We start from the raw sequence: 22,935 nt of genomic DNA, 5'->3' as shown, positions 1-22,935 counted from the left end.
ACCAAGAAAAAAGGACAGACTTCAATGTACTGACCCAGTGGTGTTGCTACAGCTTTTGCCGCAAGGGCGGTCCCTGAGTTTGCCACCCCTCTCAATACACACCAAAAATACTACAAAAAGTTAAAACGACGTATAGTGAAATAAATTAAAACACTATGTTTATTTTTGAAGTAAAACTTTAATTCCAACATTCTAAAATGTTATTTTTCTTGCTTTTCCGTCAGCAAAATCGTCGATGATATTGTCGAAGTCTATCACTCAGTTGCTGTTCTATAAACAGCATGGCAAGATTTCTTAAACGCAAAATACCGCCCGGGGCGGACCCCCCCCCCCCCGTAGCTACGCTACTGTGCTGACCATTGTAACTGATTCATAACAAACTTCGAACACTGGTAAACGATAATGAACTACTGATTGAAGTCTTTCGGCGTCAATCAGTAGTTCATTATCGTTTACCAGTGTTCGAAGTTTGTTATGAATCAGTTACAATGATATACTGCGACAATCACAGCTAATAGGCCTCTCTACTAAGTAAAACTGGACAGATACTACATGTCCAAACACATTGTTCCTCTAGTTAGAAATATCTCACACATTCCTTTCTACATCCCGGATCATTGCTTCATCAAGCTACAACTTTATCTTCGGAAGCATCCAAATCAGAAAGTGCCTATTGGATCTTCAACAATATCCTCCTGCAAGATTCACAGCTTTGATATCTACCCTCACTGACTGGACAACGAATACAGAACCAATGTAAACATGGTGACCCCACCTAAAACCATAAATAAAATCATTTACGTAGATTTAGTCACCAGAAAAATCAACAGAGGAACGTTAGCATCCGACGATTTGAACAAAAGCTCAGTATCTCCTACAAGAAAGTCCTGAATATCATTCAGTTCTCCAAGCCATGCTTAGAATTATCTTCAAATGGTGCCCTACTTAGATTGTGGCTTACACATATAAATCTTTGAGATGCGCCCACAAAATATCTTTCTCTCTGGGAAAAAAAAAAAAAAACAGACAGCAAATTGCATCTGGGTAATTACGCTACAAGATGGCAGCATCCCAGAACATCTAAATAAAATCACGTCTGAATTCGTACAATACTACAAGCACATATGCAGCTCCACAGGAACATCTCTTGACGCCATCTACGAAATACTGAAAGAAACAACAACAAAAAAATTCTGCAACAGATCACAACTACTCAAAAAAACCAATCACTGTTGAGTTTTTTAATTTTTTTTTAAAATTAAAAAACTTAAGAGGGGAGAATTTATATCATTTGGTTTGTAATTCCACCCAAATGCTTGTCATCGAAGGTATTATTATTATTTGACACCTCCAGGGAATCCAAAGACTCATCGAGAGAGAGAGAGAGAGAGTGCGCGAACAGCATCGAAAGATTTAATCCCTTCCAACTACTAACCGCGCTCAAACTTGCTTAACCTTTTGCGTGAGCCATTAGTAGCACAGACTCTACCAATCGACCGACCTTTATCGTTCGTTTATGATTTTGAAACTTTTTTTTTTTTTTATGAAATTGGACATATCATACTTTATTTTTATTTACTGTAAGTAAAATTATTATTGTTGTTTATGTTTTATTTTATATTAGCTTTTTTCTAAGAATCATGCTTAGAAAAATTACAAAAAAAATCCTCCGCAGTCGACAGGATTCGAACCTGTGCGGGGAGACCCCAACGGATTTCTAGTCCGTCGCCTTAACCACTCGGCCACGACTGCTTCGACACTGAAAGCTTTCTAATTTGTTCTCTAATACAGTTTTGTCTTTTAAAACCTATGAAATTAAATTTAAATTGTTATGAGTTTTATAAATGATGTTATGTGTTTTGTGAAAAATACATAAATTTAATAAATGTCAAAATTTCGACATGGTATTGGAATCATATAGAATAAGCACAAGTAAATAATGAAAAGAAGCATAAAATTTCGTTTAGTAGTGGGATATCAGGTTAAATATTTTACTTACTATGGGATCAATGTTTAACACCAATGTCTTCCTTTTTATTATTTTTTTTTATTGTTTCCCATTGAGTTGCCTGAATATTTGGTAATAATATGGATAAGGTCTTCACTTTATAATTGCATTGTGTTAAAACCGAAACTTTTATATTAATTCCACTTTTCGTATCGGTAATTAGTCAAATCGATCTCTGGCACACAGGTAGGATCATCTACGTGGAATACTGTATCTGTGTATATTTTAATTGTCATGTTACTTGATCGCAATAATTAATATGAAGTTAATGTTTAACTAACTGGGTAAAACATGCAAGGCTGCACTCCTCGGTCTTTTATTGATCTAATCTGTAAGTTTATTGATTTAATCTGTAGGTTTATTGATGTTTTATTGATTTAATCTGTAGGTTTATTGACGTTTTATTGATTTAATGTATATATTTGAACTATCATTTTAATTGTCATGTTAATTGATCGCAATAATTAATATAAAGTTGGGTAAAACATGCAAGGCTGCACTCCTCGAGCTTTTATGGATTTAATGTGTAAGTTGCAGTGTGTGATCTGCGACTTATTTTCGGTTTAAATTTTTTTTTTTTTTAATGGTTAAGATTACTGACATTATTTAAAAATTACCCACACTTTTAGCGTCATTTTTTTTTATAGTAGAAATACTTGTCCTTTATTTTCAGACATGTATTTTATTATGAAAAGAAATTCACACATTTGTGTTTCAGATTTTTACTGAATGGAGCATGTATATTTGACAGATATCACTTAATGACATAAGCTAATTTATTAGCTACATAACTATGCCATTGACATCCTTCAGTTGCAAAATCTAGTAAACAATGAATATTATTAACAGTAGACCTATATGTGACTTATAACGGTAATAAGAAAGAGGATTCTCTACCCCCCCCCCCCACCAGAATCATGCAGCAATTACATGACTGCCAAGTGTACTATGTTATTATATGATATTGGACCATTTTCACCAAATGCTACTTTTTTGTCAGTGGAGGTGTTCACATAATAATAATAATAATTTTTTGGCATATTTTTAGCCTTCAGATAGCCAAAAGGTTGGCAAAGTATTATAAGTTATTTACTGGTTATATTATATTATAAGTTATATAATGTAACTTTATATAATATAAATATAATATTATATAAAGTTATATGATATATAAGTTATATTATAAGTTATTTACTGGTAACATGGTTAACTGTTCTTATTTTTATTTATTTTTAAATTTGGGAAGCATTGTTGGCGAGCTTAACTTTGTAGGTCCTGACTGACCATAATGATTTAGTATCAATCTGTGGTTCCCATAGTTCATATCTGAAATTTGATCGTTTTGGCATTTAAAAATTATTATATGCTGCACACAGTAATTTAATAACTGCTGATGTAAGCATTGCATTGGGCAGGGAATAAAAGCTGTTCACTTTAGTAATTAGTGGATAAAGTTAATCACTAATAATATTAGTGATTAACTATACCCTCCCAATATATATTAATAATTTGCATGAATACAAAAATGATGTATCTGAGATCTCATGATGTTTAACATCTTTTATTAAATTTTTATAAAATTTTACTTAACAAGAAGTTATATTCTTGATGTAACTATAAATTAAAGATATCAAGAAATTATATACTTGCTTTAACCCTTTATCCAAGTGTAAGCAAACAAGTTTGCACCTGAACTATTTTCAGGACTGGGACAACTCATATATAGAAGCTTATGACTTCACATCACTTGCCTTAGTGTACATAATGCAAAGCACATATCCTTATAGGTATGTATAATGCTATGCATTATGGGAAAGGTCACTACTCAGGCTGGTTTCGACCTTTATTGAGGTCTCTTCAGTGGGACCCAGGCCCAGAGGTGATACCAAGGTTGAAGTAAAAATATGACTTCTGCATTACTTCAACCTTGGTATCTCCCACTGACGAGCCCTCAATAAAGGTCGAAACCAGCCTGGGTAGTGACCCTTCTCATAATGCATAGCATTAGAGATACCCATAAGATATGTGCTTTGCATTATGAGATACTAAAACAAGTGATATGAAATCATAAGCTTCTATATACGAGTTGCCCAATCCTGAAAATAGTTCAGGTGCAAACTTGTTTGCTTACACTTGGATAAAGGATTAAACCAAGTATATAATTTCTTGGTATCTCTAATTTATAGTATAACCAAGTGGAAAAACTTCCAAATCACAAATTGATGTTTGTGATGTAACTTCTTTGTTAAGTATAATTTAATAAAAAATGGCGCACATTTTTTTTTTCTCTTGTCAAATATAATTTACTTTCTTACCAAGCAAAGAAAAAAAAAAGAAAAAAAATTGCTGTTACTACTTATAGCCTTCAGGATTATCCTATGAATATTATTGCACAGTAATATTATTATTATTATTATTATTATTCAGGCCTCCAAGGAGTCAAAAGACTCATCGAGGGAGGTCCTTCCTAAGACATAAAGTCTGTCAAGACTCACTGAGGGGGGTCCCCCCCTGAGAAACACAAAGTCCATCATACCACTCTTTAAACTCACTGACCGTTCTCGCTCCCACCACTCCATCAGGCAATGCATTCCACGGCTCAACCACCCTCCACACAAAGAAACCACTCCTTACCCTCTTGCTCACAGTTTCCTTTCGTAACTTCCAGGGATGGCCTCTTGTCATCACTCCTTCCCACTGATCAACCAAGCGAAAGAACTCCCCAGTGTCAACCCTGTAACCACCTCTCAACAGTTTAAAAGTCTCAATCATATCACCTCTCCTTCTTCTATCCACCAAACTCTGCAGTCCACATTCTCTCAGCCGATCCTCATAACTATCCTTCTACAGTCCTGAAACCATCTTTGTCATCCGTCTTTGTATCCTTTCCACAGTTAATTTATCCCCTTCAAATCCTGGGGACCAAATCTGAGAACAGTAGTCCAAGTGTGGTCTGATCAGAGACTTATACAACGATCAGAGACTTATATCCTATGAATATTACTGCTTTTCTCCTTGAACTCATTGACAGACAGAAAAGAGAGATAAGGTAAAAACATATGTTGCTAAAGGAGTTTTATATAATTGATGCAGAAGAAATTTTTCAATACATGACAAAAAGGGAGAGAATAAGGGATCACCTCTGTAAACTGTAAGAGTGTGTGTTGCATCAAGAATAATTTTTTTGCTTAGAAAGTGGTGAATGAGTGGAATGGGTTGCCACAGTCAGTCATGAGTACAATGTCAGGAAATAAGTTCAAGGAGAAGTGTAATAGGTATCATGGTAAGAAATTATGTTATTGTGCAAGTTTTTGCATTGAATCTTCAGATTCCACAGAGTTGCCATTGTAATAGTAGTATAATAATACAGTAACTCACTTGATTTTCAGCCACACATCTTCATACTATAAACTGGTTATTTCTATGCTAAAATGAGAGACAGCTAGCAGTTTCCATTTTTTCATCAGGTGGTCACTTGGCAGCAATGACCTTGAAAATGTATGATTGGATGTTATGTGAATTACTCTGGTACTAAACATTGTGTTGATAAAATCATTATTACAGTTAAGTTATTACTATTTCCACCTTGTAACCAACAAGCTGTGTGTTTTAAAACTCATTATGAAATTGATGTTTGTTTAAATCTTTAGATGTTAGATGATTTTCATCTAACATCTAAAGATTTGATGTGAGGCTACCACTTTTGCTTATTTAAATTTATGAAAGGAAACTGTGAGCAAGAGGGTGAGGAGTGGTTCCTTTGCATGGAGGGTAGTTGAACTGTGGAATGCATTGCCTGATAGAGTGGTGAGAGCGAGAATGGTCAATGAGTTTAAGGAGTGGTATGATGGACTTTGTGTTTCCTAGGAGGGACCTCCAATGATGAGTCTTTTGACTCCTTGGAGGCCTTAAAAATAAAAATAAATGTGTGAGTGGAATGATAAATACCATGTCTGATTCTAGAGCCTAGTTTATTTAACTTTTGTTTCATTCACTGCACTAATATGTTATAAGTTTCATCCTTTTGCATATGGGATTAGTGCAAACTTAAGTAGTATGTAAAAGTAGCAAAACAAAAGTTAATTTTTTTTTTTTTTTTGTTAAACCCATGTGAAAGGTTGTGAACCTATAGTGTATTAATATTGTGGATGGTCTAAATGTTAGATAATATAGAGAGTCTTTTAACAAGACTGAACTGTCATTTTTATCAGCATAGGCTACTGAAAAGTATACTCAGAGAAAATAAAGAATACACAAAGTCTAAGCTATTAGCTAATACATTACTAGCAAATAGGAAGGCTCTCTTTGCCATTATATTGGCAAAGAATTCCATCAGATGAACTACAGCTACAAAGACTATTATATTATATCTGTTAATTTGTGTATTCTCTGACCAATATGCCTAACTCTCCTATTGACAACTCTGAACCACAACCTTGTCCATCTTTCTTTTCAAACAGATATCATTTCTCAGCCATTCTCATCCTTATGACAGAGTGATGCCACTTGGGATGACCTTCAAGATTTCTGTGACTTTTCCATGGTTTGGTAATCATTCAGTTATGGAAATGTAATTTCCATTCCTGTTTGTTGGATTTCAAGTATATGTGTAATGAATATATATACATTCATTCCAAGTACTTTTGGAACCATGCAAAAGAAACAAACAGATGTATAGAAAACATAATTTAAAGGCTAGTTAAGCAGAATTTATCTGGATTGAAATAGGAAACATCTTACATGAGACTTTCAAAGTCAGAGGGACAATACTATATGTACTCACCTTTTGAATGGAAAAGGTCTGGACTTGAATTCTTATCGTGATATGAGGTGCATAAGACTTGCATCTCATAAGCGGGTGGTAGGGTTTTTCTCTCTTGAAATTTTCTTCTGTACATCAGTCAAACTGGTTCTGAGAATACACACTACTAATGTGAAATGAAGTTTTGTAACTTGACGGATATTTGAACTCCATCAAATAATAACACATTAATAGTTTACAGACTGATTTTTATTTATTTTTGGCAATACAATTTAGTTCTTATTGACGTGGATATTGTCTCTTTTCTAATACATTCATTTAGAACTCATTTTTTTCCATATCAAGGATTCCATTGCATACTTACTTTCCTTCTTTCACTCATTTTTTAGAAGAAATTATGGAGAACAAGGTTTGATGAATATGTATGATTTCATTTATATATCTATGCATTCTGTTGGGTTTTTTTCCCACTTACGATTTTTGGTATGAAACATGCAAAAATATGATGCATGCATCAATCATTAGTGGAACTTTCCATATGAAACATTCAATAGTGTTAATAGTTCATGAACATTCTGTTAGAATGTTTTTACTCCTTAAGTTTTTTCATGCTGAAATTATTTGAAAATAGTTGCATAAACTAAAATCATATTATACTGGTTTCATTAATTTTCAGCATTCTTTTGCTTGATTTCCCAAGTTTAACACATTGTGCATTTCTACACATTTCTCTATGTACTTATCACTGCGATTGGAGACATCATATGCTTGCAACATTGCTAGAAAGTGGATGTTCTTCACATCAGCCAAATATTATGCTAATATGATTGATTATTATTTTTTTATTTTTGATATATTTTTGTCTAATTTCTGAAAAATTGAGGTAATTAATAATGGTTTTCAATTTTGTAAATTTTACATTGTATCTCTTCTTCAACTATATTATTTCTGTATTGTACCTGTTAATATAAATGTATAAAGTGATTGAAACACACACATACACTATGCTGGAGTGATTTCTTTATTAATGAGTTGTATTCAGCTGCAGTGCACCTTTTTTTTTTTTTTTAGATTAAAATAAACTATGTCTTCTACTGAATGTTGCCCACTTAAAACATTACAAGAAGTTCTGTCATGGCAGCCAAAAGATTTCACGTATAGAGCAGAACCCCTTAGCAAATGTGTTTTTCGAAAAGGACTTCCAAGAACTATAGTTTGTCATGATATGATGGGAGGATATCTAGATGACAGGTAAACTGCTTCTTTTTTTTTTTTTTTGGTACAGTATAGTTATGTTAATACTGATTTGAAAGCTCTTGTTTCTATAATAATAATAATAATAAAATCCAAACATATATTTTTCCATTATTATTATTATTACCCCAAGACCTCATGGAGTCAAAGACTCATCTGGGAGGTCCTTTTATCACACACACAGCTCATCATACCATGCCTTGAACACATTCAAACTCCTTGCAGACACCACACTCTCAGGCAAGGCATTCCAATCATTTACAACTCTGCATGAAAAAAACCTGTCCCTTGCTCCCCTACTCATACCTTCTTTATACAGTTTCCAGGGATGACCTCTGGTTCTCCCCCGATCTCCCACTATTTTCTGTAGAACTTCTCCAGCATTGATCCTATAACAACCCTTTACCAACTTGTAGGTCTCTATCATATCTCCCATCTTCCTCCAGACTCTGCAAATTACATCTTCTCGATCTTTCCTCATACTCGACATTCCAGAGGTCAGAAACTACCTTAGTCAATCGCCTTTGGACCCTTTTCAACATCTCTTCATCCTTCTGAAAACCAAGTGACCAAATCTGGGCACAATAGTCCATGTGTGGCCTAATCAAAACCTTATACAACGCAACAAGAATCTCTCTACTTCTACAAGTCAGTGTCCTTCACATCATTCCCAGAAGCCTTTGTGTTGCCTTCACAATTTTGGCTATGTGTCCCCTAAATTTCAGATCCTTATCCACTATCACCCCCAGATCTCTTATTCCCTCCACCTCCGACAATATATCCTCTCCAAGCATAAATTCTGCATTCCATCTTTGTTTTCCAAATTTTAAAATCTTACATTTTGCAACATTGAACTCACATCCCCATTTCCGTGCCCAATCACTCAATTTATTCAAGTCTTCTTGTAAGGCCACAACATCTTCACTACGCTTCATGGTTTGTCCCAACTTTGCATCATCTGCAAACAACTGAATATCTCCATCCAAATCTTCACCAATATCATTAATATACAAGTTAAACAGCAATGGCCCTAAAACAGACCCTTGAGGCACTCCACTAGTGACTTTCCTTTTCCTGGATATCACTCCCCCCATACACAACTTGTTGATACCTATCAGATAGCCAGTCTCCAATCCAATGCACCAATCTAATATCCAACCCCATCCGCTCTCGTTTGACTATCAATTTATCATGAAGTACTCTATCAAAAGCCTTTGCGAAATCTAAGTATATATATTGCTGTGTATCCTTCTCCTCTGTCCAAGGAAGCAGTCACTTTATTGTAGTAAGTAAGTAGATTATTAAAACCTGACCTCCCTTTAGCAAATCCATGCTGTCCATCAAAGATAATACCATTGTTGTTAATCCAACTCTGGATCCTAGTTCTCACAAGCTTCTCCAACAACACATTAGTGCTAATATAATTTCATTCTTTATTGGAGTAGTAAGAATTAGTGAAATACAGGTCATTTAGAAAACACTTAGACAGTAGTGATCAGATATTTATATATATATATATATATATATATATATATAAAGGGTGTCCCAAAATTCACGCAAGATTTAAATTTAGCACCATTTGTGTGGTAAAGTGTTGCCAACGAGAAAAAAAAGACAGCGTGACAGCTGACAGTTCAGGGTTATTAAAAATGGAGCGCTACACGAGAGAACAACGCATTTTCATTGTTGAGCAATATTTTAAAAATAATGAAGGTTTGGCAGCTACAGTTCGCAATTTTCGTACAAAATATGGTCGGAATAGTGATTTAACTTCATCAACTGTGAAAAGATTAATTAAAAAATTCAAGGAAACTGGATCAATTAGTGATCTTATGCACTCTGGCCATCCTTCAACAAGTCGTTCAACAGAAAACATCGAAGCAGTTCGTGAGAGTGTTGCTGAGAGTCCAGGAACATCAATTCGGCACCGTGGTCTTGAATTGGGCATTTCGAGAAGCTCTCTACAGCGTATTCTCACGAAAGATTTGCATCTTTATGCTTACAAAGTTCAATTTACTCAAGAACTGAAGCCTACTGACCACACACAGTGAAGAGCGTTCGTTGAATGGATTATGGAACAACAACAAGTGGATGCTTATTTTTCGAACAAAATCATCTTCAGCGATGAGGCTCATTTTCATCTTGATGGCTTCGTTAATTGACAAAATTGTCGCATTTGGGGTTCAGAAAATCCACGAGTGATTGTTGAGAAACAAATGCATCCACAACGTGTCACTGTTTGGTGCAGATTTTGGGCTGGAGGCATCATCGGTCCATTCTTCTTCGAAAATGCGACTGGTAAGGCAATAACAGTTAATGGTGCTCGCTATCGCGACATGATAATCCAATTTTTTGTGCCTGAATTGTAAGATATGGATGTGGACGACATGTGGTTTCAACAAGACGGTGCCACATGCCATACAGCCCGAGAAACAATTCAATGACTGCATGAGTCATTTCCTGGTCGTGTAATTTCCCCGTTTTGGTGATCAGAATTGGCTGCCCAGATCATGTGACTTAACGCCGTTGGACTTTTTTCTTTGGGGTTTTTTGAAGTCTAAGGTTTATGCCAACAAGCCCACAACCACCCATGCCTTGAAGGAGGAAATTGAGTGCTGTATCAACGAAATTCAGCCCCATTTATGCAAAATGGTCATGGAAAATTTCGACAAAAGAGTGCGTATATGCCAGCAAAGCCGTGGAGGCCATTTACCCGATATGCTATTCCATGCATAACCCTATACTGTATACTTTAAGATATATTGATATATTTATATATCAATAAGAAATTACAATTTTTAATTAAAAACCTGTGTTTTCCATCAAAATTACTTCTTGCGTGAATTTTGGGACACCCTGTATGTATTGTCCTTTTTTGTATACCATTATTGAAATGGCACATTTGGACAACACATTTGATTTTGATTGTGGTAGACTTTTGTGGGATTCAAAAATTTTCTCTCAAAATCATTTTTATAATGGACTTTGGGCTTCATTTTATTTAAGGAAGAGAGGTATTTGCCATCAATCATAATTGAAAATAATACTGGCTGTTAATTTAGGAGTTAATTATTTTAGTTACAGTTCTGCTGTTAACATATGGTGATATATCTTCCAGTTTGTTTAGTTGGAAATTCTCTCAACATCTGTCTAAAGGAACATAAAAAAATATATCTACCACCACAGTTATGGTCAATCAGGTTTAGCAGACCAAGTCATGTGCCTGGTCTGCTACAGTAATTCCCTGACCTCCTGACCAACAGCTAAGGTTTCCTATCATTTCCCCTTTTAAGACTACTTTCAGTCTTATTCTCTTTCACTTTGTGTGGCTTGTGTGCATTGTTATTTCCTAATATAGATTCAAAGTTGTTAATTCCAGATTTTTAGTCTGTTAAATATGACAAATTAGGAAGATTTTTGTAGAAAACATTAATCATAAAATCTTCTCACCAAAACTTATGATCTTTTCACAGACTTTCTTGGTTATTATTATCATCATCAGCTATTACAGTAAAACAAATTAACTGCAGATAAAAATCAAGCATTTGCCATTGAAAATATTTTTCATTTATTTCTTATTTTTTATGAAGTGCCCCAGCTGCAAAACATATCTTTTTAGCACTTTGCACCAAGAGTAGGCTCAAAATTAGATAATCTTTTTTTTTTCAAATATAATATCATTCAAGCATCTACTATCTAAAACTTTACAACAGACATGCCACAGTGGAATTTTAATCCTCAACCTGTAAGTTGGAAAGCAGGGATGCTATCAACTGAACCGACTGAAGATAACATGCCACAGTGTCATGACAGTATTAATTTTTTTAAAAGATTGTTTTTAAACATATAAAAACAGTGGTACAAAAGTAATGCCTTTTATTTTATTTATTTATTTTTATCCTCAGAAAATATAATTTATTTAATATCAGCTTTTACGTGGATTTATAACCTCCATCTTTCAGAGGATTCTGTCATTTTATAAACAAAGTCCATTCTCTATATACTTTTACCATGAGTGAGATGCTGTTGCTATATGCCAATGTCATACATCTTTATTCTAGTGCCATTGGAACCCTTCAGGAATAGTTTTTTAAGGTCCTTGTCTTCTGTAAAATCGCTCCCTTAGAGTGCATCTTCAGAAGGCTAATCAGGTGGTGGTTAGAAAGTGTCAGATCCAGGTTATGTGTGAGACAGAGACAATTAGTCTAGTGCAAATGAAGACAAAATCGGTTCCATCAGCAGGAAAGGTCGTGGCATCGGTGTTTGGGATGCTAAAGGCATTTTGTTTATTAATTATCTTGAAAAGGGTAAAACAATAACCAGGGAATATTATTCCGATCTTTTAACCAGACTAGACAAAAAAAATTCATGAGAAAAGACCTGGTTTGCAGAAGCAAAAAATCACCTTTCATCAGGACAATGCACCTGCCCACAAAGTTGTTTTGGCAATGGGGAAATTAAGGAATCTGCACTATGAATTGTTGGAACATCCACCCTATTCCCCAGATTTGGCTCCCTCTGATTTCTATCTCTTCCCAAAACTAAAATCTTCCTCACTGGTCAGTGTTTTTCTTCAAATCAAGAGATGATTGCAGCTGTAGAGGGGTATTTTGCAAATCTTACTGAGAAACACTACAGGGATGGGATAACGGTGCTAGAGCATCGGTGGAATAAATGTGTTAGTCTTAAGGGAGGTTATGTTGAAAATGATTTTCAAATTCTAAATTCGTTTTTTCACTGTTAGGCCGAGAACTTTTCAGACCACTCTTATACATGTAATGCATTGTTTCATCTTCCTCATTTGTTTGACCTCCTTTTCGTGTTTAGAATCACCTTAAAAACAAGGCAGGGAGCTCATCAAAGATTCAGCTCCATGATCACCATAAGAAGACGTCTCTTTTAAGTACTCGCTATAAAATGCTTCTTCTACAAGTGTATAAATGTATTAGTCTTAAGGGAGATTATGTTGAAAAATAAAAATAATTTTGAAATTATAAATTTGTTTTTTCCTTGTTAGGCTGAGAACTTTTCAGACCACCTGGTAATGGAGGTCTTCAGCAAGGCAAACAGCCCACATGGCACTTTCCTCAGTCTCACTTTCAACATAAATATGCTATATTTTTAGTGTTTGCATGAATCCTAATACCTCATGATTCTTAAAAGTCCAAAGAGAAAAAAATGACACATTATTCTCTTTTTGGAAGCTTTATGAAAAGAAGAATCAAACCACTATTCAGTCATCTCTTGATATCCTCATAAGAAAGGTCGAAAGACCAAATTAAACATTTAAAAAATTTTTTTTTCTATTTTCTGATACATTTTATGAAAAATGCAGAAATATGTAAGGTTTGGGTTGTTCAAATGTTCCAGAGATTCTTACTAGTTTCATCCAGAATTTTTTTACAAAAACTTTGTGATTTTGACACCATGGTCTAGGGAGGTCCAATGTGGACACCCTGTACTTTACATTAATAATTACATATTGAAATTCAATTTGTGTGTGAATTCTGTGAATGAAAAATTAACAGAAGTAACTTTTAAAACATGTTAATGCACTACTGCATTGCACTTATGCAAACACATAAGCAATACGGTACGATTAATGGGTGATAGGGTTAAATCCAACTTACATTAAATTAGTTACATAAATTATATAAGCAAAGTGGATTTTGCATCACCGAACTGAAGCCTTTTGGCTATTTATTTTAGTAATTAGTTACATAAAGTTTGCAGAACGTAACCATTGTGTAAGTTAAAAACCATCTGTATATTTGTGATGTTGTAAGGAAGATTACTTTTTTCAATACCTCAAAACTGATATATACATTAGTATCTTAACTCTTTTGGAATCCCCACCTTTCATCATCATGACTGCACCAACAAGTCACATGGAGAAATGATTGATATGAAGCTGTACTAAGTTTCTTATCTTCTTTCTAATTGACCACTTTGCTTATTTTTTTGTAATTCTGGTAGGTGGTCAGACCTGAAAACCAGCCTTTTGATTATATATATATATATATATATATATATATATTAGGCCTTTTTTGTCTATAAGGTTCAAAGGATTAAAGTGGCTGTTACCTCCAGGATCAAAATATAACATTAGGTTTGTGTGATTTGAAATATTCATAGATACATAGGGAAAAACCAGACATCCATGACAGAGTGATTGCAGTGAATCTAGCAAAGGATCATTGATTCATCGAATTGTCATCTTCTGTATGGCATTGAGTAGTCTTTCAAGTTGTACAGGTAAGAAGTGGTGTTTTAAGTGGGAAAATACACCAACTTTCTGGAAGGCTAAAAAAAATATGTGTGGATGTTTGTGCTAGAAAAGATTGGAAATGTAAGTCAGCCAAGTGTAAATATGATTGTGTTGGAGATCTGGATATTATCAAATGTGAGGAGAAGTGATGTGAGATCTTTCTTGTGAGAAATTAAGCGTGATTGTATTTCAGACCATTGAAGTTCACAAACTTATCTTCATCCATACTGAAGGTATTGGTTATGGAAGATCTTGAGACTTCTGATGATCATGCACTATAAGGATTGTCAAATGTAAAAGAGGAATAGAGAGTACCATCATCAGCAAAGCTGTAGAACTGTAGATAGGATTTGAAGTCAGTGAGAGTAGATCATTTATGTACAGGAGAAAGACAAAAGGTAAGAATACCAAGCCTTATGGTACTCCTTATGGTGATGAAATATGAGGAGACAAATCATCTATCTCTATCATATTAGTTAATGGCCAGAGTGGAAGCTGGTGACCCAATTGGAAAGGGCAGATGAAAGGCTAAAGGATAGTAATTTGTTGAGCTAACCTTTGTTCCAGTCCTGATCTCATACCCTAGAAATGTCAAGAACCACCAGTTTTTACAAATCTTTCCATGGCTTGTATTTGTGTCCAAAGGTGGATAACAAAAATCACCTATAAATTGAGAATAGCAGAATCCATATTATTGTTGTTGTTGTTTGCTAATTACTGATGCTCCTCCAAGTGGTAAAGAAGTTGGCTGTTGATACTTTCTTCATAGTTTTTGAGAATTAAAAGCAATTGGATGGTGATTTGTTGGCTAATTTTTATTACATTTTTTAATGAGCTGAATGTAAGCTTGTTTCCAAGCTGCAGGGTAAATGCCAGTCAAGTAGAAAACATTGACAAAATGATATAGGATTGAGGTTAGTTCTTGAGCACAAGTTTTAGCACAATGGGAAAGGGACATCATCAAGACTAGATAACTTGTTGGTGTCAGTTATTCAGAATTCTTCTGACTTCTTCTTAATAAAAGACTGGTAGAGACATGCAGTGATCCCAATCCTCCTTGCAAGAGTTGGAGGAGAAGAGCAATGCCAGTATGTTAGCCTTGTCTGTGGGTGTTGCTACAATAGTACAATCTGGATGCAAGAGTAGTGGAAACATGGATTGACAACTGTTGTACCCAGTAGTTAAGAAAGGATCAAAAGATCTGGCTGCCATTTGGACTGACGCTAGTTTGTAGGATTTGGTCCTTTCACAATTGGATTTAGATTTAATGTAGATTTAGATTTGTTGGTGTTATTTTGCAGTTGTGAGCTGCAATATAGGCTGAATGTGATCTGAGTTTTAGTCTCGAGCTACTTGCGATATGTTATATTTTTTTCTTGGATTGCCTTGGCACACTTATTGGAGAACCATAATATGGATAATTGCGTATGTATTTTAGGTGGAATGGGGGAATAAAGGCCTTTATTCCAATATGGAATTAAATTGGAATATCACTCATTTATATTAATTTTATACAAATCATTAAATAAGGCTAAAATGATATTTTCTCTGGAAAAAACTGCAAGTAATAACCTGATATCACTTGCAGTTTTCTTATTATATGCATTGTCACATACAGCATTATAGAATTTCATCATATTTTTCATTGTTGATGTCTGGGTGTTCTGAATTCAAAAAATATGTTATGTGCACATAACATTTCATGCATAGATATATATACAGTAGATAACATTAAACTGGAAAATTCCTGTCAGTGTGTATGTTGTATAATATGTATTATTCTAAATTTTTATATTTAGGTTCCAACAAGGAGTGCAACAGACTGGATGTTATAGGTTTTTTCATTGGGCCAATGTTGATATTTTTGTATACTTCAGTCATTATTTTATTACTATTCCTCCTTATGGTTGGATAAATGCAGCACATAGGAATGGCACTCGTGTGCTAGGTATGTTTTTTAAATAACTGAAATAAGTAGAGATTAGTTTTTGAATTATGTTTTAGCTGTTTCTTAAAAGTGTACTAAAATCCATGTTTGATTTAAATTTCCATTTTAAAATATTTAGAATGTGAACATCTTTTAAAAATATTTCAATTCAGGTACACAATTATTTTTATCGTCAGAGAGCCAAGGACTCATTGAGGGAGGCCATACATTACCCAACGCTGGCTATCATAATGTTTCTTAAATACATTTACATTAGATGCACTCACCACTTCAACAAGCAAACCATTCCTCTCACTTTCTGCTCTCTTTGAGAGAAAGTACTCATCAAAGAGAGTTTATACATCATTCATACCAGCTGTTAGACCTGCTCTAAAACTCACCTCACTGCTCTGTGAGAAAAATCTATCTCTCACCCCTTTCTTAACTGCATGCAAATTTACCTTCCAAGGATGCCCTCTTGTCTTCTCCCTACCTTCCATATAACAAAAAATTTCATTCATCAGTATACTATGATCACCCTTTTCAGAAGTTTATTAGGCCTGTATCATATCATCTCTCTTTCTCCTGTCTATCATCATCTGCAGTCCACATTCTCAATCTGTCCTTGTAACCTACATAATTCTGAAATCATTTTTGTAATGCTTCTTTGCAGTCTTTCCAAAGTGACTTCACCCCTTGCAACCCAGGAGACAAATCTGTGTACAGTAGTTTAGGTGCAATCATATCAAGGCCTTGTAAAGTGACACATTTTACTATGTGACCGTTGAATTCAAATTCCTCTCTACCATAACTCCAAGATCTCTAACCTTATCACTTTCTCCAAGCATAATCACACCAAAGTACATAACTTTAGAATTACTTACATTTAATTGATAGTCATTATCATTTGTCCAGTTCCAGCCTGTTGAAATAATTCTCTAAGTGCTGCTGCATATCATTAGCATTCTGATTCCTCCCTTTCTTTGCTACATCACCAGCAAACAGTTTAACATTGCTTGTTAGATTCTTCCCAATATTATTAATGTATAGCCTGAACAACAATAATCCAAGTACTGATTCTTGGTGTACACCATTAGTCACAACTTAAATCTGATTCACAATGCTTATATACCACTTTTGGATATGTGTCCATCAGCCATCCCTACTAAGTCAGTAGTTTATATTTCAGTCTTGTATCCTCCAATTTCTGCAACATCATTTCATGTGGTATCCTGTCAAAATCCATGGCATAGTCCAACAGTATCATAGGATATCCATTCCTTTTTTTTATCTAATTCTGCTGTAACATTATTATAAAACATGAGCAAATTGCTCAACATGATCTTCCTTTAATAAACCCCTTCTGTTCCTTGCAAAGTATAGCTTGTCTGTTAATCCATTTCCATACGTAAGTTCTTACTAATTTCTCTAAAATCTTTACTACCCCTGCAGAGATACTGATGAGTCAGTAGTTAAACACATTGGTTTTTGTGCCACCCTTGTACAATGGAAATATTCTACATTGTTTCCATTCCTATGGGATCTTTTCTGAACAGACTCATCCTAGCCAATTTGTCTGAAAATTCCTTTAGCATACATGCTGATATCCCATCTGTGCAGTTTGCTGAAGTCTTGTTGAATCGAGGTTATGCAGTAGCCCCCTGTTCATCTAACTCTATCTCTTCATTCAGTGTATATGGCATGTTACATACATGCTACGTACATTATGTTGATAGACTTTAGAGAAGTGACTGTTCATTATTTGAACAGTTGCTTCTGACGCAAAGATATAATCTGCATTCATTAAAGTTATTCTTCCACATTCATTCATTCTTTCTTTTACTTGCAGTATAAAGAAAATGTAAAATAGTTTCTTGAGCAGAAAAGAATATCTACCGCATATGTCGGCATATAAGACAACTCTCAAATACTACAGAAAAACCCTCGAAATCATGGGTCATCTTATACAGCGAGTATAAAAAGAGAAGCTTAATTTCTTGGATGAACATTTAGGTGGTTTCAATACATCGTTATATAAGAAAATAGGTAGTGTTTATAAACAAATCAGATTAATTTTTTGTTACATAAATTTATTTAAAATATTACAATAGATGAAAGTCTTAAAAAACAAATAATAATTATTAACCTCAATTTTCATGTTAATTTTTTTCATCATCTGTTGAAAATAGTTTTTCATTTTCATTGTTTAAATGATCGTCATATGGATCCCAGTTCGAATCCGGTGAATTGATTTTGTTTTCATCATCATCAGTGTCCCACAACAGATCATCTTCTGTACCATCCATGAGATTAGAGATACCACACTTTTTTTCAGTGATTTTATTACGGTCTCTACTTTTACTTTATTCCATGCTTTGATCACAAAATTGCACAACATATCAAGTGATGCAGCATGCATAGATCCACCATTTGTAAATGATTTTTCACCAGTCAACATCCAATTATTCCACTCTTCTCGCATGCAATCTTTTTTTTTTTTTAGCACAGTTATTAGTTTGCTTTGCTATTTCAATTACCCTTATTTTAAATCGAGCTTCATGCTTTCTTCGTTTTGTTGCTGGTTCCATGATTTTAAATGATAACAATTTTAATAATCCTAAAATTAAAAAGAAATGCAAAATTAATAATTAATTAAAATTAGGAGTAATCACTTTTAATTAGGGTAATTTGCATAAATACTAAATCTATGCTATGCAAAAAAATAACGGATATGCATAGATATAAAAATAACGGATATAATAACAATACCTAACATTGCATTAATACAAGAAAGAAGAAATGGGGGAGGGGCGTCTTATACAACCAACATAAGCTTAAAACCTAAAAATAGCCTAAAATATAGGCCTCATCTTATATGCCGGTCATCCTATATGCCGACATATACAGTAGTTTTTTAGAGGCTGAGGAAGCTATTGATATGATGTGTTTGTGCCATGACAGAGACTGGAGATAAATGTCAATCCTAGTAGAGATAGCTGATCCTGTCTGGTGGCTGCACTAAATGGCTCAAAGCCATTATTACTGCTTTCTTCAAGTTTCACATTAAGGGGACACAACTCTTCTGGAATTATCAGTAATTCCCACTCCTGTTTTATTATTATTATTATTTATTTTATTTTATTGTTTTTGTCTTTTCCAAAAATGCTATACTTGCATTCTATTTCCATCAGTACATACATCTTCCTCCATTAACCACATCTCACTAACACCACTGATTTGTGTGCTGACTAACTGCATCGAGGTCACAAATTCTGCACTAATACTCCTTGCATTGGTGTATAAACACAGTAACTTTTCTCTGGTTCCCATTTCCTTTCCCACAGTTCTTTATCCCATCATTCAAGTAATTTGATTCTGTTACTTCTGTTGAGGCCATCCCTGTATCCCTCCTATCTTGTTCATAAGTTAAAATCAGTTTAAGCTATATTACATACTTATAGTTCAGTGTTTTGACTAATTTCTGATTTATTTATATACATTTATTTAAACTTATTCCCACTTTACTATACCAGTTATGTATATTCTGTTATCTGTTTCCAAATTTAATTTGCCATGGTCACTTAAAATTGTGCTAAAGTATTTGAAATATTTTACTGGTATAGATTCTGTATTGAGAATGCAGTTAAAATTTTGTATGTTTCTGCCCTGTTTTCATATTCATCATTTTTGTCTTTTTACTTGCTGATATTAATATAAAATTTTGTTACAGTCATCATAATAAGTGTTCATGACTATTATAGTCCTGAATAATAATAATAATAATATACTGGATTTATTTAAGAGTGCAACATCATCTACATATAAACTGCTTTTTAATCTCTCTCTCTCTCTCTTAGCTTTAATGCAACTTTTCTGTATATGCTTTAATTCTAACTGCTGATTTAAACTTATGCATGAGCTATTTTATTACACTGTATAATGTTCCATTTACAGGGTCACATTTATACTTTTGGAGGCGCTACGCGTAACATCATTATGAGGCCCTCAAAATAAGCATTTTTTTTAGTTTATTGAAAATAAAAGTCAACATTTATTTTCCATAATAACTCATTTTAAGGAACACAATAAAACATTGGTATACATATATTTGCATTTTAAAAAAAGTATATCAAATCTGAAAGCACACCCCCAACTCAACATCACCAGAGTTAAAGATCGGTACTATCAACATAAGAAGCCTGAATGGCAAAGAAATGGAGCTAGCTGAGGAATTAGATAAGTACCAGATCGACATAATAGGGATGACTGAAACAAAAAAGACAAAAACTGGTGAGTTCTTTCTGAGCAATAAATACAAAATGTTATATTCATGAAATGATAGTCAAGGAAAAGAAGGAGCAGCCATAATATTCAACACAAAATACAAGACTAATCTTCTTGAATGGCAGTCAGTCTCAAGTAGAGTAATGTAGGCTAATATCAGAATGGGGGATTGGACAATGAGACATTTGTGCCTATGGTCCCACAGAAGGCTCTACTAAGGTAGAAGTGGAGGAATTTTTTGAGGCTTTAGAGGAAGCAACTAACACAATGAAAAAGGAAAAGTTGGTCCTTGTTGGGGAACTAAATAGCAGAGTAGGAAATGATTGTTAGACATACAAAAATATTTTGGGAAAATTTGGGGAAAAGAACAAAGCTAATGATAATAGCAAATACCTTTTGGATTTCTGCTCAGGACATGGACTGGTTATTACTAACACCATGCTCCAACATAAAAATGTGCACAAATTCACATGGAGAGAAGAAGCAAGGAATAAGAAAAGTCTCATTGACGATATTATTGTTGATAATGATGTTTTCTCCCTGGTGAAGGACACCAGAGTGTACAGAGAATTTGAAATTGGAAGTGATCGCTATTTAGTCTTGAGCAGGATAAAATTGAATTTCATATTGAAAAGAATAACATGTAAGTAAGTTTTAAAGGGAATAAAAGTTGAGCAGCTCTCAGATGTGAACTGTAGACTAAAATACACAAAGATTATTGAAGAAAAATGCAAGAGTTTGAAAACAGGAACCAAACCTTGGAAATTCAGTGGCAAGCCGTGAAGAAAACCCTGATTGATTCAGCCAGAGAGTCGTGTGGTGAGGTAGTCTGCAAGGATAGAAAAATCAGAACTCTATGGTGGACACAGAAAGTTAAAGAGGCAGTGAAGGAAAAGAAGAAAGCATATCAAAAGTTCCTGGCAAATAAGTCAGCTTTTGCTCTTAGAGAATACAGAGACAAATGTAAGAAAGCAAAACATTGTGTAAAACTAGCTAAACAAAAGTTTAGCTAGTTTTACATAATGTCATGGGAGGACTTTGGCAAGAACATAGAAAATAAATATCAAGAAGGTGGTAAGATATTTTGGAGGTTGTTGAAGAAGCTTAGAAATGGACAAAATAGTGCAGTAAAAGGAGTTAGAGATGATAAAGGTAACATGAAAACAGGAGAAAAAGATATCCTTGAAGTATGGAGTAATTACTTCGAAAAATTGCTAAATGAAACAAGCAGTGATAGCACAGTGGTAAAAAACACTCAAAAAAGGCATACAGTCAGGAATACATATTCATACTTGAAGTAGAAAAAGCCTTGAAAAAAGGCTTGAAATGTGGAAAGGCAGCAGGAGTAGATGATATTCGACCAGAAATGCTGAGGTATGATGGTATAAAAGTCTTACAGTAGCTGCACTGCATAGTTCAGAAAGCCTGAACAGAGGAACGAATTCCCGATGATTGGAGTCGAGCTCTAATAGTACCCATATATAAAAAGGGAAATAAAACTGAATGTGAGAATTACAGAGGTATTTCCTCAATGAGTGTTCCTGGCAAGATCTATGCAAGTATCCTTGAGAAACGGTTGAGAAGAATTGTGAAAGAAAAGCTTGGTGAAGAACAAGCTGGATTCAGGCCAAATAGAGGCTGTCAGGATCAGATATTCACTTTACGACAAATAGTTGAAAAGTCATGGGAATATAACAGAGATCTGCATTTAAGTTTTGTAGATCTTGAAAAAGCATATGACAAGGTGCCAAGAGAGAGAGGCTATTCAAAATGCTACAGTTGTATGGTTTCAGTGGATCATTATATTAAGCAATACTTTGTCTTTATTTGAGTTGTAAGTCAGCAGTTAGAATTGAAGGAAGTACAGGAAGATGGTTTAATGTTAAATCTGGTGTGAGACAAGGATGTACATTATCTGTTATTCAATATCTATATTGATCACATTATGAAGGAAAGTGGTATTAAACATGATATCAGAATTGGAGATGTTAATGTCAGCTCTTTGCTTTATGCGGACGATGTTATACTTCTAAGTAAATCCGCTACAAGTTTGCAAGATTCCCTGACTAAATTGAATAACTGTTGTAATAGATATGCTATGAAGGTCAGCAATAAAAAGACAAAGACAATGAAAATAGGCAGAATTGTTGAAAATGTCAACTGTGTTATGAACGGGGAACATTGTGGAACAATTAAAACATTTCAGCTACTTAGGCACGATTTTTAGTGAAGATTTTAAATTAAATATGGAAATAGACAACAGAATGAACAAAGCTGGTATCGTAGGAAGTCAATTGAATAAATTCATGTGGAATAAGAGCGAAATTAGTCGGAACACTAAATTAGCTGTATACAAGACAGTGTTCAAACCAGTTTTAACTTATGAATCTGAGAGGTGGGTCAGAAGTAAAACACTTGATCAAAGACTAGAG

General features: G+C 34.2%; 1 protein-coding gene and 1 non-coding gene across 2 annotated transcripts in view; one reads left to right on the top strand and one right to left on the bottom strand.

The window, feature by feature from the left end:
* Nucleotides 1-1,670: 1,670 nt before the first annotated feature.
* On the bottom strand, nucleotides 1,671-1,752 carry TRNAS-AGA (transfer RNA serine (anticodon AGA)). The gene has a single exon. It is a non-coding gene; the product is annotated as a tRNA-Ser (tRNA).
* A 474-nt stretch (nucleotides 1,753-2,226) lies between these two features.
* Nucleotides 2,227-22,935, top strand: part of ENGase (cytosolic endo-beta-N-acetylglucosaminidase) — a 153,345-nt gene continuing 132,636 nt past the window's right edge. The window contains exons 1-3 of the mRNA XM_090407650.1: nucleotides 2,227-2,339; nucleotides 7,842-8,021; nucleotides 16,092-16,240. Of these exons, the coding sequence (XP_090263776.1) occupies nucleotides 7,855-8,021; nucleotides 16,092-16,240 (316 nt within the window). The 5' untranslated portion in view covers nucleotides 2,227-2,339; nucleotides 7,842-7,854. The remainder of the gene's footprint in view (nucleotides 2,340-7,841; nucleotides 8,022-16,091; nucleotides 16,241-22,935) is intronic.

This window comes from Typopeltis vanoorti, chromosome 17, assembly GCF_054136105.1.
Source record: "Typopeltis vanoorti isolate ZY-2024b chromosome 17, IOZ_Tvanoo_1.0, whole genome shotgun sequence".
In the NCBI taxonomy this organism is placed as follows: Eukaryota; Metazoa; Arthropoda; class Arachnida; order Uropygi; family Thelyphonidae; genus Typopeltis; species Typopeltis vanoorti.
The sequence above is the reverse complement of the archived record's forward strand: the minus strand, read 5'-3'. Positions and strand labels throughout refer to the sequence as shown.